The 15,715-nt window shown below is 42.0% G+C and overlaps 1 protein-coding gene across 3 annotated transcripts; it reads left to right on the top strand.

The window, feature by feature from the left end:
• The first annotated feature begins 2,350 nt into the window (after nucleotides 1–2,350).
• suds3 (SDS3 homolog, SIN3A corepressor complex component) lies at nucleotides 2,351–11,086 on the top strand. Of its 3 annotated transcripts, none has more exons than XM_038704152.1 (12): nucleotides 2,351–2,557; nucleotides 4,174–4,243; nucleotides 4,383–4,438; nucleotides 4,907–4,978; nucleotides 6,743–6,762; nucleotides 6,893–7,049; nucleotides 7,338–7,433; nucleotides 7,643–7,704; nucleotides 7,803–7,824; nucleotides 8,182–8,287; nucleotides 9,110–9,194; nucleotides 10,149–11,086. In XM_038704152.1, the coding sequence occupies exons 1-12, from the start codon at nucleotides 2,446–2,448 to the stop codon at nucleotides 10,245–10,247; spliced, it is 957 nt and encodes a 318-aa protein (XP_038560080.1). In that variant the 5' UTR covers nucleotides 2,351–2,445; the 3' UTR covers nucleotides 10,248–11,086. The 3 variants fall into 3 exon arrangements, with proteins under 3 accessions (XP_038560080.1, XP_038560081.1, XP_038560082.1); XM_038704153.1 differs by lacking the exon at nucleotides 2,351–2,557 and adding an exon at nucleotides 3,032–3,340; XM_038704154.1 differs by lacking the exons at nucleotides 2,351–2,557; nucleotides 4,174–4,243; nucleotides 4,383–4,438 and adding an exon at nucleotides 4,511–4,721.
• The last annotated feature ends 4,629 nt before the right edge of the window (nucleotides 11,087–15,715 follow it).

Genomic DNA, 15,715 nt, shown 5'->3' with positions numbered 1-15,715 from the left:
GACCAATAAAAGGTCTAGAAAATGTCTGTAAATGTCCCATAGTCCAAGGTGACAGAGGTTGTTAGGTCTGACCAACAGTCAAATATTCATACTGTCAGTATTCTGACATAACAGAGGGTTCAATCCATTAACCTCTGGTTTATCAGACCAGCACACATCCCAGATGGGACTTGAACCCACAATCCCTGGTTTAGGAGGCCAGAGCCTTATCCATTAGGCCACTGGGGGCTAAGTGTGTGAGGGAGCCACTGTACACAGATTAGTATTGTCTGGTATTAACAACACACGAATCGTTATCACAAAGACTCCGTTTCTATGGCCAGGGATGGCAGCCTTTGTAGGACGTTAATTCAGTGAGTGCTTAGTGTTGTTCATTGTAGTCTAACCTGCAGACTACTTGTTTGGTCTATAAAACGTCAGACAAAAGGGAAAAATACCTGTTACCCCAATACCTAGTTTTTTACAGTCCAAAACCCAAGACATTCAGTTTACTAACTATAAAAAATAGCAGTTCAGTCAATATCAGTTTTGTCATTGTAAAAAATAAAATAAAATCAACTAATCGGCAGCAGCAAAAGGCTTTCTAGAGGTGGCGTCCACATCTCTTACAAATCCTCAGGGGGCTATTTAAAATTTTAAGTATTTGTTTATACGTATATGTACAAAATGTTCCCTAGAAAGCAGTATTGAAAAATGGATTGTTCTGGTGAAATAAAGTTAAGTGAAATCAACTGTAACCTTTGTGATGGTTGCAATTACTTTGCTTCTTTAAAGGCAAAATGCTAAAAAGCACGAGACCTACAGGTTATTATGAACAAACTCTGAGCTTACTGATATTGTTGCTTAAATTTGCAGCTGTTACAAAGACAATAAGCTGCACGATGTAGACTTTGGAGTAGTATAGACATTATAGAGTTGGATTTTAGTGAAACGTATTCTGTTTTGACTCAATTCCTGACCATAAAAACTTCCCTGACTGAAAGGTTATTACATCTGATTATTAAGAAGGTGGCTGTGTGTGACTGAACTTGACGTAGACAAGGATCAGTGAACAGAAATAAAACTGAAACAATGAAATGTCATAACATTTTATAAATACCCACCGGGGTCTAAGAATAGATGAGATTTTGGTTGAGGGGCTGATCTTTTGATTTTACATTTAACTATGGACCTCAGTGTGTTTCCCCATGGCATGATGAGACTTAAATGACCATCTGTGCATACATACTTACATACAAGTCAGAGAAGTATGGCTAGACAAAGGGCTATATCAGAATCAGAATAAGAATCAGTTTTATTGCCAGGTATGTGTACACATAAGAGGAATTTGACTCAGGATTGTACATTGCTCACGGTGTGCTTACTTATACAATAATAAAATAATAATAATATTAAAATCCGACACAAACTACAGAGTAGACAACACTAATATACACAATATGAACAAAACAATATAGACATATTGACAAAGAGTGCAAAGGATGCAAGAGTAAACTATTCTCATTATGTACATGTTGGAGGTGGATATGATATACAGGTACACATATATGCAGTGTGATGGAGCATAGTGCAAAGGATGCTGGAAAAAATAAATAAGACGTATGACCTTATGACCTGAGCTAAGTGTATTGGTATACAGTATAGCTCCCTTTGAGGACACAGAGGTCATGACCTGTATTGTTTCTGGTAATGTGAGCATAGATTTTTAAGGCTGATTCTTTTTCCACACAACTTTGACTGTTTTTGGATGCTAAATAAACAGATGAATACCTAATCATAAACCATTTCATCCAAACAAATTAGATGGGTTTATTATACTGTTCCTGGCAGTGTTGGTGAAGCTTTTGAAATAGACTTTATACGAGGTTATTGGTAGGTAATTGATAACGTAAAAAGTGATAAATTGAATGATTAAATGAATGTGAGGAACTGAAAGAAAGTTGCACAGCTCTTTTGGTGCCTGGTCAAAAATGTCTTACAAGTGTTTCAGGTTAACTACTGGATTAGCGTGTTTAAGCAGTGGAAAATATATCTTTAACCGTGGTGGCTCAATTGAAAAACACCTCTACACAGATCATCAGTATAGAGAAAAACTAAATGAGTGAGCCAACCGGCTGCCAAAAGAAAGACACCCGACACCCCCAGATGTTCGTAAATATGCCTGCTTCAATATTTTGCCGTATATTTCACTACGCATATAGAAAACACGCTGATTATTGAGCGGTACTCTTTATCTTTTTCTCTATTATAGTCGTTTTAAAATTAGATTAAATATGTTTTTTCCCCCCGTATGACACCTTAATATCACACACATTGTATATAGGCATAGTGTTAGGCAGCTTGACACTCAGAGGTCCTGGCGGTTGTAGGCGCTGTTCCAAGCAAGCTGCAAAAACACAAATCGATTGTTTATTTTGTGTTTGTTTACATTTTCCAATCGCACAAATGGCTTCGACTTTGCTATCGCCTATGGTGGATTATTACAACGACGAAGAAGAACTTGATAGCGTGGATGAGGACGATGATCGGAGTTTCAGAGGAAGAGATTCAGAAGAAGGTAAGTTAGCGTAGAGCTCCGGCTTGGTCTACTTGTTGGAAAAAACGGACGGAAATGCGCCATTATTGCATAAATGTAGAACATTTTTTGAATGCAGCATTTAAAGTGATCTACAGATTAAGCTCGAGTGGGAACCTCATTATTATTAAACGTCTTCTAAGTGAAATTTGAACTGCTTGTTCTCAACGCTGAAAATCTATCTAGCCCAATGCGAGCTTCAGCCACACGTACTTAGCTTGTTAGCTACATAAGAAGTTAGCTTAGCTTGCTACCCGACTGCCGCCAGCCAAGTTTCTACCCAGTCAAGAAGCATTTCAGAAGCAGGTGATGTAAACTAGCTCAACGCTGGCTGAACGCCTCCAGTGCTGACAGAATACTGAGTTCATGTTTCAGCTCGTATTTGTTTCCACGCTAACTAGAGGTTCAATGCTAACGTTGCGCGCAAAGCATCAATCGGCTTTAAACATTATTGGCCAGACTGGCTCTACGTTATTGTGCAGTACATCGTTGCTAGCGAAACGCGACTGTAAATTAAGCTAACTGTAGACATGGTTCAGCCCACCTGGACTAAAACAGTTCTAACAAATTATATTCCCACATAGCGTCAATTAGCCAACAACTGCGTAACGTTAGCTCCGAGCAGTGACAGGTCGGCAGGCAGGCGAAACTCTGCGTACTGTGTCCACTGCACTGCCCCTTTCACACTGTTCAGTGAGACAGGACGGATTGCAGTGAAAGAGAAGGAAAGACAAGAGGAAAGCAAGGCGATGACAGCACTACAAGGTTAGCTAGTTTCCTGACTCCCGAGCGAAGAGCTGGACTTATGTTGTTTTTTTCTCTCCTCCGCATATGTTGACGGGTCTCATACGCTTAACTACGTGAGCTAGAATCGGGTTACTCTTTAAGCAGTGGACTAGCTAACTTCAGCTAGCGCGTTCATGCTAACCGAAAATGAAAGCTGCTGTGTCAGCTTAATACGACGGGCCCTTACCCTTCTTATGTGTCAGGTTTTGAAGGTAGCACCGAGGGACTTGTGTCAGCTGCTGTTTTTAAACTGGGCTCCCAAGTTTGCCACATCGCACTAGCCTAAACATGTTAGCTTAGACTTGAGAGAGTTGCCGCTGGAGGACTGACAGCAAGTTAGCCGGAGACCGTTTCTGATTAAACCTACCATGCGGCAAATGCTGCATCAAAGTAACAGCTATATTTATATCGGTCGTTATATTGATGTAACTGGAGTCCATTTACAAGCCATATCTTTGTCTAGCGAAACTTATTTCTGTTGTCGACCCGAGAATATATTGTGTATGATCTTTCATGGCAAACTTGTATTTTCCCTGGTTCCCTAATCAAACAAATCGGAGGACATTCCCAAGCAGGGTGTTCACCATTACCTTGCCAGTGCCACGCACGTCCTTTGATCTGCACAGATATGTTTCCTCAACTTAACTGCATCAAGTCTGTGTTGGAAAAGCAATTTAAAAAAACAAACAACAACACACAGTTATCGTTGTACAGCATGCTGAAATGATCACTTATAGAGTATTTTTTAAAACAGATTCAGTTTCATATTTTAGGTGAGAAAGAGTTTTTAGTTGATGCTTCTCCTTTTCCAGACACGGAAGATGCCAGTGAAACAGACCTGGCCAAGCATGACGAGGATGACTATGTTGAAATCAAAGAGCAGTAAGTGTTTTGCCAACAGTGGATCAGCTGTTGTGACCTTCAGTGAAAATCATTTGAAGGTGAAAGCTTTGAATGTTTGCCCCAGTGCTGCACAAGGTGAAAGGAAATGTGATATTGTCTCTGGCTTATTTCATTGCAGAATGTACCAAGACAAACTGGCCTCCCTGAAAAGACAGTTGCAGCAATTACAAGAAGGTAATCACCTTTTTTCTTTTGACAGAAACGTATGGTGTCGTGGGCACAGCCAGATCCTAACTGGTTACTCATGGTTGTGGTTACGGATTACATCATCAGCCCAGCAGTTTGAAAGTGCAGCCTCTGTCTCTGTCTTAAAAGAGAAGCCTGCTGAGAAACAGACGATAACTAATGACAAACAGTCCTCCACAAACAGCTTTTTGGCAGTTTCAACGTACAGTGTCCCACGACCTCTCTATTGCTCAAACTGATGTGGAGGGAAATGTTGTGGGCTCTTCCAAATGTAGGTGCAGTTTCAGTGTAGACTAGATTGAGGATGCCAAATTTTACCAGTGAAACAGATATTTTCTCAGTATTTGAGTTTTAATAACTTAAGAATTGACTTGCTCTCACACAAACATAAGTAATTTCTAAATCAAACATTTTGATTCCAGAGATCTTCACTTCAATGACACTTTCTCCTTGCAGGTACACTGCAGGAGTATCAGAAGAGGATGAAGAAGCTGGACCAGCAGTACAAAGAGAGACTCCGAAATGCAGGCAAGTATTTAGAGGCAGAACACACTGTGCTTTGCTTCTGATGAGTGCACACCAATCATGAGATCCAGACTATTACACTTTGAGTGGTTTCTGCTTTAAGTGTGGTTTGTTTGGCCTGGGGAGAACTATGGCAATTAACGGTGCTTCAAAACAACTGCTTGGAGGTAAAAACCAACCATCGTCTCTAAGAGGGAAAGCAAACACTTTCAACCACAAATTTCATGGTAATCTCTAGGTGTAACCCGCTGCTCCAGAGAACGTACTACACAGTCCTGACTCGAAACAGCGACCTCGGGTACGGGAGGCAGACACGCTGATGAGGAGGCTAAAACCCATGGGAGGCTAAGACCCATGTTTGGGGCTAAAACCTCTGGCGTCTGTTGTGTCTTAGGTGTCAGGAAAATAGGTTGACTCACTGCACAGCCGCTTCCGTCACATAGGCACCATTTGATTACGATTCAGAGGGCTGCAAGCGATGATGAAGTCACTGTGTGACTACTTGGTACTGTTAAAGCAAAATGTTCGTAATGATCCATGATGAATTTACTTCCAATATATTTTATCAATAAAACAAATGGAAGCAATGTGGCAAGTCACTTGGAAAGCTCCTCCGGGTGGAAACGTGTAATATGGTTTACTCATGTTTGTCGTGGTTCCAGAATATTTTAGTGTGGGTTGACACATTCTTGAACACACCGTGGCTCTTGTCCAGGTCCTTTTTCCCTTCAACGTCATAGAAGTAAAAGTGCTTCCATACGGTACCTTTTAATGCAGAGGGTGCCGGTCTGATTTTTCGCTCAGCCATCTTGTGTCGCTGTTATGTGCACGCCACAGACTCTCTGAGCACGGCACTTCTGAGTTCCACCTTTTGCGTTCCATCAACATTTCATTATCAGTTAACATTTACATTTGTGAATCTGTTCAGAATCGTCTACATCGTGATGCATCTAAGAATCGATCCCCACCCCCAAATAAATAAATATTACTGTTACTATCTTGTTTTTGTTTTAGTATGAACACCAGAGACAATACATTATGGCAAAGAGTGTGAGTAAAGCTGTGCAGGCAGGCATTGTGAATTCACCCCAAGTTTTTGTCCTGACTAATTTTAGAATTGGGCCAAATTTCTGCCAGATCAGTTGTTGTTTGAGAGGGTTTGTTATCATTTGATCAACAATGATTAAATGAATTTCTGACATGTCAGAAAATTGGGGCAGCGGCTGTGTTTACATTCATCATGAGCACCAGTGACATGACTGAGCCGTCTTCCTTTCTCTCCGCTCTCCAACCCGTCCATCTTCCACCATTTGACAGTTTTAATTATATCGGTTACTTTATTGTCGTTGACTCAGTGGCTTTTGTGTGTGTGTGATCAGTTGTTTCATTTTCTCGCTGTGTGTGCCAGAATGTTACTTACTGTGTTTGTTCGGCCCAGAATGCAAAATTCAAAAACAAACACAGGCTCTTGTAATTGACCCTCAATGGCCCCAGTGGCGGACAGTAGTAGCATTCATGAATGATGAATTGACTATTCAACATAAAAATGTCAAAAGGGGCAAAACACAGTAAAAGATGCATTCTTCCCCATGTCTTTTAAGTTGGTAGCTATTTGCTAAATCTTACAGGGTATTTATGCTGTAAGGCCCTGTACTGCAACGTCTTCTTGAGCTCTCTTTATAGTCTTCAGGGTAACCAAATTTGACTTCAGTTGTCAAAGTCAAGTTTGTTCTACATGACCAGTTGTGTTTTTCTTTCCCTTTACAGATCTGTTTCTCTCTCTGGAGGTGAGTGTAAAAGCTTGCTGACCAGCCGATGTGGTTTATACCAAATTGACCTTTTTAACTTTTTCTGGTTTTGCAAGGAAAACATCCCTTCTTTCTTTTTCCATTGTTTCTGTCTGTCAACATTCTGCAGACAGAGCAGGTGGAGAGGAACTACATCAAGGAGAAGAAGGCAGCGGTGAAGGAGTTTGATGATAAAAAGGTTGAACTGAAGGAAAACCTAATTGCAGAGCTGGAGGAGAAGAAGAAGATGATCGAGAACGAAAAATTAACAATGGAGCTGACAGGCGGTAAGGGAGCCAGAACAGGATTATTAATGAGGGACTTGCTCAGCGGAAGAGAGAGAGAAATGGGGTAAAAAAGAAGGATGTGGTTGGAAGTTTTTCTCTCTACACACTTTAATATTAAGTTGTCTGATTTAAAGTAGGACTTTCAGAAACGGTAATTTAAAATGTTGGTGTCTGTTCTTTTGAATTGTCTGTGTGGGATATTTGTTTTTCATAAATCACAACTGCTGTGCTTTTTGTGAAAAATGTTATTGTTACATCAAAATTTGTCATTATTTCTTTCGTGCATAGACTCAATGGAGGTAAAACCTATCATGACTCGAAAGCTGAGGAGACGGCCCAACGACCCAGTCCCAATACCCGACAAACGGAGAAAACCTGCACCAGATATCCTTTGCGTGAATGTGCGGTCTCTGATTTGCTACAGTTAGCTGTCACCTCAGATGAATATGTGAGGTGTACATTATTCAGTATTTTTTTTACTGGCAGTATTTGCACTTTCTCAAGATAGATTTTCAGTTTAAGGGAGGAAAGAGGTAAAGGTCAAGTTCCTCAGCTAAGTTGTGTTTCAAACTGCCTTCCTTAACACTTCAAACCTCAGCTAAATTATTTGTTAACGGATGAACAGATAATGGAAGATCTAAGAACACTTAATAAGGTAAGTGTTTCTGAATTTTGTTTATTATGCATGTCCCTGCTGAATCTGATTTTGTTCTAAAGGTTTCTTTTAAACATTTCCCACCTTGTCTTTTACAGCTTAAGTCACCAAAACGGCCAGGTATGTCAGTGCTCACCTTTTTTTAAAGTTCATTTTCACTTGTCATGCACAGTGAGTTCTCTAGTTTAAGAAATAGTTGGTAATTTAGGGAAATATGCCCATTTGCTTTTTTGCGGAGTTAGATGAGATAATCATGTCTCATGTCTGTATGCTAAATATGAAACTACAGCCAGCAGCTGGTTAGCTTAGCATAGCACAGGGAGAACAGCTATCCTGGCTTGGTCCAAAGGCAAAGGAATCTGGACTTGAGTAAATAAGCATATTTCCCAAACTGTCCCAAAACTATTCCTTAAAACATGAAACTATTTGTGTATAGGTTTTGCATGGTGATACTAATCAGGTGTTTTGTGTCTTCAGTGTCTCCCTCGACTCCAGAGCACGTTCCCTCGGCTCCCATGGAGAACCCTTCGCAGCGTTACGAGGCGCGCATCGAGGAGGGGAAACTTTACTATGACAAAAGATGGTGAATTCAAAACTTCATCCTTAAAACGTGCATCTCAGTGTTTCCCCAGACATTGTGCCATTTCCTACATAGCTTGACTACAGCTTGTGACACCACTAGATGGCCACATTGCCCTGGTTTGGATGGCTTTGGTGTTTGGTTGTGTCTTCAAAAAGACATTTTATAACTACTTTGATAGCCTGTTTTTGTCTGAGCTACAGAAAGATATATTTCTTAGGAGCCACTGAATAAGTGCTTGTGCTTGAAGCCTCTATAGAAACGCACATTCAGAGAAGGTGGCTGCGTTCTGCTGTGATGCACAGATAGAGAGTATGAAAATCCACAGCCAGACACGGCTTTGATGCCCTTCTGTTAGTCTGCATCAGACATGTGTCAGAACATACGGTAATTTGAAGAGGGGTAAAAATAAGAGATGTCTGTGTTATTAGCAAGGAGGAGCGAGCTATGAGGTATACGCACTTTTCTTTCAAGGCAAAGTGTCATTTATTCACTGGTAAAGAAGACACCACCACTGGAAAGCCTTCTCAAAGGCTTATTATTCTTCAGTGGCCCCTTAATGATCAAATACTTTTATTTTTCAGTCTTTTCCCTGGGTTGGTTCTGTCCTCTTGACAGTTTGCAGCCATTAAAAAAACAAAAAAAAAACAGGCTTTTTGTTTTGACTTTCCAGTCCCAATTATCTATTTAGTGCCATCTCAGGTGGAATGTCGTTTATTCACCTGTTTATGTATTATGAACGCCTCTCCTGTCTGCACCTATGCCTATCCATCATTCCTCACTTTGAATGGCGAATTTATGCGGTGTATGTGTTTATGCTGACAGGTACCACAAGAGCCAGGCCATCTACCTGGAGTCAAAGGACAACACAAAGATTAGCTGTGTCATCAGCTCAGTGGGGACCAATGAGGTGAGCTTTACTCACTCAGCTCCTGTCGCATATAGGCTGGTGATCTAATATGTTTTCCTTACTTTCGACAAATCCTATGACAAGACCAATGAATTGGTTCTTCTGACAAGTGTTGAAGAATTGTAGCCAAAGCTTGATGTATTTTCTTATTCTGTGCCACAGAGCTCCATTGTTCCAAAAAACATTAAAAACACATCAGTGACCCACACTGTTGCACTGGGTGACGTGTTCCTTCATTACCGTGAACAAACGCACTGTGGTTTATTTTGACTCAAGCTCACATACACCCATCCTGCTGCTGTAAATACTCACCAGAGCGCCAAATGTGTGTTAATCCACAGCTGAAAATAGTCTCCAACGAATGCACTATTTACTCCTGTTTGGGTAACTGTTGGTAAAAAATAAAAATACAGTGCCCAGCTGTCCAGTTTTAAAAAAGGAAATTAAACATTTTGTGACCCATTTTAAAAACAATTATGTATGAAATAGAAACAAATTGGCTTTGGTCTGCAGTCACAGACAGGTTGGGAAGTGAGCCGTTGTCAGTAATGGTCTTTCGATTGGAATTTGTTAACAATTAGTAAATAACTGACTAAGACCAGTGTGATAACAAGTGTTGATTGTGTAGTGGAGGGCGAGACAATATTACTTGCTTGACTGTTACCAGCCACAGATTTGTTTAACAGATTTTACTAGTGTTCGACTAGTAACAAGTGCTAATTTCCCACTCTAACCAACACAAGACTATCGCTAAGAATGATCACTGGGAAAGGAAAGTTCATTCATTCCTGTGAGCATTCTGGTAAAAATGTGAGAATGCAGTTTGGCTGTCTTCTCACAGTCTGGCTTTTAGTAGATAATTGTGGGTCATATTGGCATATCTTGCCAGCGACAGCTACTTTGGAATGCGTTATTTTTTAATGACTATACTGAGGGATTGTCTTTGTTGTCCAGATTTGGGTGAGGAAGACGAGCGACAGTACAAAGATGAGGATTTACCTGGGACAGCTGCAGAGGGGAGCGTTTGTCATACGCCGACGGTCGGCTGCGTGAAACACCTCTGCACCCAGCCCCCATCTGGTCATTTATCCATCCATCCATCCACTCGCTTGTTCATCCACTGTTTCCCTATGTGGTGCATCTCAGTTGAGTTTGACATGTGCCCTTTTACTCATCATATGAACTACCCCCCACTACTCAAGCAAACACACATTCAGTCTTCCCAGGCCTAGACTGTCTAATCAGATTTGACCTGTTTTTCTGACATTAGCCAAATGCTAGTACAGAAAAAGTGGTCATATACACAGCTGACAGTTTTGCAACATTATTTGTCACTGTGTGGCATGTGTGTGAAGGCGGTTGTGGTCATAAAGAAGCTTACTTTGATTTTTGTCTCGTGCTGTCAACAGAAATTTTTTCTACACCGTGTAGTCTTTATTTACATTTACCACTTAAGTTATTTTCTTACACAGCTTCATGTTGACCCACAGAAACGTCTTCAAGCCTTTCAAACTGTCTCACTGGCGATGAGTAACAAAGCAAGCACTGAAAAACAGCAGAGGAACTACTTCAGGTTTGGATGACATGAATCTCTTGACTGAAGAAGTTACAGAAGTTTCCTTAAACCAGGAGTTGTGCCATTTTCAAACCAATATGCCCTTTGCACTGTCTTCAAGAATTGGAGGCTGCTTGTTATGCTGATTTTTGTCCTAATATGTTTAAAAAGTCCTTTTTTCTCTTTTGGGGGAAAAAAATGTATTTTGAGGTAGTTGTTTTATGTGATCCATATGTGAACAATCTGGATTAGTTCAACTGTATTTGCATGTGGAGCATTAAGTTGACTGTTGATTTGTACTGTGTTCCATTTTATTAAAATGTTTTCTGCATTTTAATAATTTGATGAAACAATGAATTGCTTTGATATTTCTGAAATACATAAACAAGTTTGCAGTCATGGTAATCAACAATGTTACTTAAAAGACTTTTGTCTGGACTTGAGCTTCTGTTGTGTACTAGAGGGTGACACAGGAGTGAGTTTTCAGCCTCTGTCCCATCCCACTCCCACAAAAATACTGTTGTCCCTTCCAAATCCCATAACTGAATTTAAAAAACCCAAAAAATCAATCCCAAACCTGACTTTTTAAAAATATCAGAGAATAGCGTTTGGTCACATTGGAACTGCATATTTATGTATCTCCTGTTGTCTTTGTCCCCTGTCCTGTCCCAGTCCCTTGATGAATGGTGAAATTAACTCCCATCCTGTTGGAAACCCAAAAAATGTCAGCCTCTATCGTATACTAATCAATACTAGTCTTCAGTCATGCTAATAGGTCAGTGAGGCTGTACTTGGGCACAATGGTGCTTTGCTAAATCCTAGTGTCAGCATGCTAACATGCTGATGTTTAACAGATGTTTATCATGTTCACCATTGTAATTTAGCATGTTAGCATGCTAACCTTTTGTAATTATCAAACACGAAGTACAGCTTTGCCTGATGGGACCTGTCATCAGTATTTTGTCATAAGCCAAAGTATTTGTATTATATAAGTAAAATTTGAAATTTTAGCCTGATGAGGGTGCTAAAGGGAAAGTCTGTGGATCACCAAAGTCGGTAGGATTTCTCCTGCTTGAATCCCAGAGGGACCATGAATGTGTGAAGAAATTCCTGTCTGGATTGAAGGGTTGGGCTGATCAACACTGCCTATGTCTCACCTGGCTGCATAACAGACTAGGGCTGCTGCTTACACCACACAGCCTGTGTAGACATGGCGCGGGCTCAGCATCGGGCTTGTCTAACTTGTTGATCCGCATCATGAAAAAATGATTGCCTTTTGCAATGTAACAACTTTTCACAAGCATTTTATGTTACTATATATCTAATTCGAATCCCGCAATTACTAAATATTGACCATTTAGGGTCAGCGTAAATGAGCTCTGAACACAAATCAACACCTTATCATTTCATTTACTGTCAGATATGTATATACACTTAAAAGTTGATATGGTAAATTTGTTAGCAAACTGCAAATACAGAGCAACGTTAGCATTCATTTGGAGTTGTGCTCCTAGTGACCTAAGTGTATCTTATTTTAGCTCTGGTTTCACTATGTTCATCTGCTAGTTCTATTTCGTATAGGCTTCGCCCTCTAAGGCTATCGCTATTGGGTTTACCCCTTGCGCGCGCCTACGCAGCACTGAGAATTCTAGTCTACGCCCACCCACAGCGTGGGCCTCTTTTATGTCCGCACCCTTCGGCTCCCTATTTTCTTCAGCACTGAGCTTGAAGTCTAAGAGCATAGAAGACCAAAAGAAGAACAAAAAGAGTAATCTGCCTGCAGCGAGAAGAACGATGTCTTCCTACCTGCTGGGGGATCTTCATCCCCGATGTGAGGCTTAACTTCTTGTTATCCGTCCTCTGATGTGGCAGCCCACACGCTCGCCTTATGTCGTTCCCCGTCCCTCTCCACCGGCGGCTGCCCCGCCGGCACAGCGCTGCACTCCCAAGGCTCTGCCTCTGGCCTGCTCATGGTCCAACCCCCCTGCGCAGCCTCGCCACCCTGGGAGGCCCCACTTTGGGGGGAAATGCGGCGGAGTGGCTTCTCTTCATGGTCACCAGAGCGCCTCATCATCATCTCCATCCCGATCTGGTGGCCCAGAGCTGGCTCCGGTTCGGCAGGGCAGAGGTGGATCTGTTTGCCAACAAGGAGAACGCTCAGTGCGCCCTTTGGTTTTCACTGAGCCCGCAGGAAGTCCCCCGGCTGGGAGTGGACGCCTTCGCTCACCCCCTCAGCCTCGGCCCTCGGCCTCCCATGCCGCGCCATCGGTGCTCGCGCGCACGCCGGCACCAATGCCGCGGTCAGCGGGTGACTGGGTGGCTCATTATGGCTCTGTGCAGGTGAATTATGCTAGGTGGTACCGTATGGGCCAGTGAGGCGTTGACTCATCCTGCTTCGCCTCTAACCCAGTAGCGATAGCCTTAGAGGGCGAAGCCTATATGAAATAGAACGGGGGTTACGTACTGTAACCCGGATTACATGAGTATAGGTGCAGTCCTCTAAGTTGTAGACCTCACTGGACCTTGGTTCTCAGTGCTGAAGAAAAGGCATTTGGGAGCCATAGGCTGGGTCTCACCGTTGTGTGTGTGTGTGTATATATACAAGGTGCGGACGTAGGAGGGCGTAGACTAAAATTCTCAGTGGCAGGCGCGCTGAAGGGGTAAACCCAATAGTGATAGCCTTAGAGGGTGAAGCCTATACTCATAGAATCCGGGTTACAGTACGTAACCCCTGTTCCTAACTTTGTATTTTGGTGCTGAGCAGCCAGCAGACAGTGGGTTTCTAGAGCTTTTTTGCTGCTGCAGCTGGAAACAAGTTTGATGAGTGCAGCATGACTCAGCCAAAGGGGTAAAATTGCATGCCAGAAAACCAAAAAACTGTGTTGAATTTTGCTGAAACTGCACAGTCAGGTGGTAATTCTCTCAAACAAGTCACATACAACTAGTTGTGTGATACTTTGTTAATATAACAATATTGACTATAGACTCTTTAAATGAGCACAAATATACACTCACTGGCCACTTTATGGTACACCTTGCTAGTACCGTGTTGGACCCCTTTTGCCTTCAGAACTGCCTTAATTCTTCGTGGCGTACTTTCAACAAGGTGTTGGAAATATTCCTCAGAGACTTTGGTCTGTGTTGACATGATAGCATCGCGCAGTTGCTGCAGATTTGTCAGCTGCAGATTCATGATGAGAATGTCCCGTTCCACCACATCCCAAAGGTGCTGTATTGGATTGAAATCTGGTGACTGTGGAGGCCATTGGAATACAGTTAACTCATTGTCATGTTCAAGAAACCAGTTTGAGATGATTTGAGCTTTGTGACATGGTGCATTATCCTGCTGGAAGTAGCCTTCAGAAGATGGGTACTGTGTTCATAAAGGGATGGACATGGTCAGCAACAATACTCAGGTAGGCTGTTGAAATGATCCTCAGTTGGTACCAAAGGGCTCAATGTGTGCCAAGAAAATATCCCCTACACCATTACATCACCACCAGCAGCCTGACCCGTTGATACAAGGCAGGATGGATCCATGCTTTCATGTTGTTTACACCAAATTCTGACCTACCATCTGAATGTCGCAGCTGAAATCGAGACTCATCAGACCAGGCAACGTGTTTTCAGTCTTCTATTGTTCAATTTTGGAGAGCCTGTGTGAATTGTAGCCACAGTCTCCTGTTCTTAGCTGACAGGAATGGCACCCGGTGTGGTCTTCTGCTGCTGTAGCCCATCTGCTTCAACATTGCACATGTTGTGCGTTAAGAGATGGTATTGTGCATACCTTGGTTGTAACAAGTAGTTTTTTGAGTTACTGTTGCCTTTCTGTCATCTCGAACCAGTCTGCCCATTCTCCTCTGACCTCTGACATCAACAAGGCATTTTCGTCTACACAACTACCGCTCACTGGATATTTTCTCTTTTTCGGACCATTCTCTGTAAACCCTAGGGATGGTTGTGCGTGAAAATCACAGTAGATCAGCAGTTTCTGAAATATTCAGACCAGCCCATCTGGCACAAACCATGCCACGGTCAAAGTCACTTAAATCCCCTTTCTTCCCCATTCTGATGATTGGTTTGAACTTGTCATCTTAACCACGTCTACATGCTTAAACGCATTAAGTTGCTGCCATGTGATTGGCTGATTAGCTATTTGTGTTAACAAGCAGTTTTAACAGGTCTACCTAATAAAGTGGCTGGTGAGTGTACATGTAATTTCGTAATGCTCTAACGTGTTTGATAATATCTTAAATTGGTCATTAATGTTAACAGTAGGGTAAAGATAAACATTTGAATTGCTGTGTATTTTCCCATGTCAGTGTCCATTTCATCTGTAGGGGATATTTTTCTTTTGCCAGCATCTCAAGATAATCAACCTGAACCAGTCACATCACAGTTCCACTCCATTCACACAGGTGCTCTCAACCATCCCTCCACTTTGTAAACAGCTGAATTATCCGCCGGCTGAGCAGCCTACCTTTTCCCTCTTGTGTGTCCTATCGCTTTAACCGGATGGCATGTTTCACTTCGCCTGACTTAATGACACAGCCTGACAAGGAGAGCAATTACTGTTTTGCCATGCTGCACAAAATGCAAGGCTCATCTCAAAAGGCTTGTTGTCCAGAAGCCGTCGCATGTGATTGCTCATCCTCTTGCCATGGCATGAAATGAGCTGATAGTGAATGTGATGTGATCTCCCTTTATTGCATCTCATGTCTGGCTTTTGTTTAAGGCCAGAACATCATGCACTGAGGCACTTAATGTGAAATGTGTCTGTATCAGTCTCATAGCTAAACATTGTGGTTTCTCACTTTCGGCCTATTTTAATTGATCTAGAATCAGCGGTGGGACAGAAGGATGTGCCGCCCCCCCCTAAAATCTGATTGGCACCCCCTGGTGCCCTCATACCAGAGTCAAAGATGATAGATCAAACAACCCCAAAAAGACACAAAATGACCACAAG

This window comes from Micropterus salmoides, unplaced genomic scaffold (assembly GCF_014851395.1).
Source record: "Micropterus salmoides isolate LMB-PRFRI ecotype aquatic unplaced genomic scaffold, ASM1485139v1 Ms_hic_scaffold_7, whole genome shotgun sequence".
NCBI lineage: Eukaryota > Metazoa > Chordata > Actinopteri > Centrarchiformes > Centrarchidae > Micropterus > Micropterus salmoides.
This window is presented reverse-complemented; position numbering and strand designations above follow the sequence as displayed.

Excerpts from the sequence above, each read along its gene's own strand:
- suds3 (XM_038704152.1), top strand. The coding sequence starts at position 2,446 with ATGGCTTCGACTTTGCTATCGCCTATGGTGGATTATTACAACGACGAA. Across the intron at positions 2,558-4,173 it reads AGGAAGAGATTCAGAAGAAG|ACACGGAAGATGCCAGTGAA; the intron begins GTAAGTTAGCGT and ends CTCCTTTTCCAG. Across the intron at positions 9,195-10,148 it reads GCTCAGTGGGGACCAATGAG|ATTTGGGTGAGGAAGACGAG; the intron begins GTGAGCTTTACT and ends TTTGTTGTCCAG.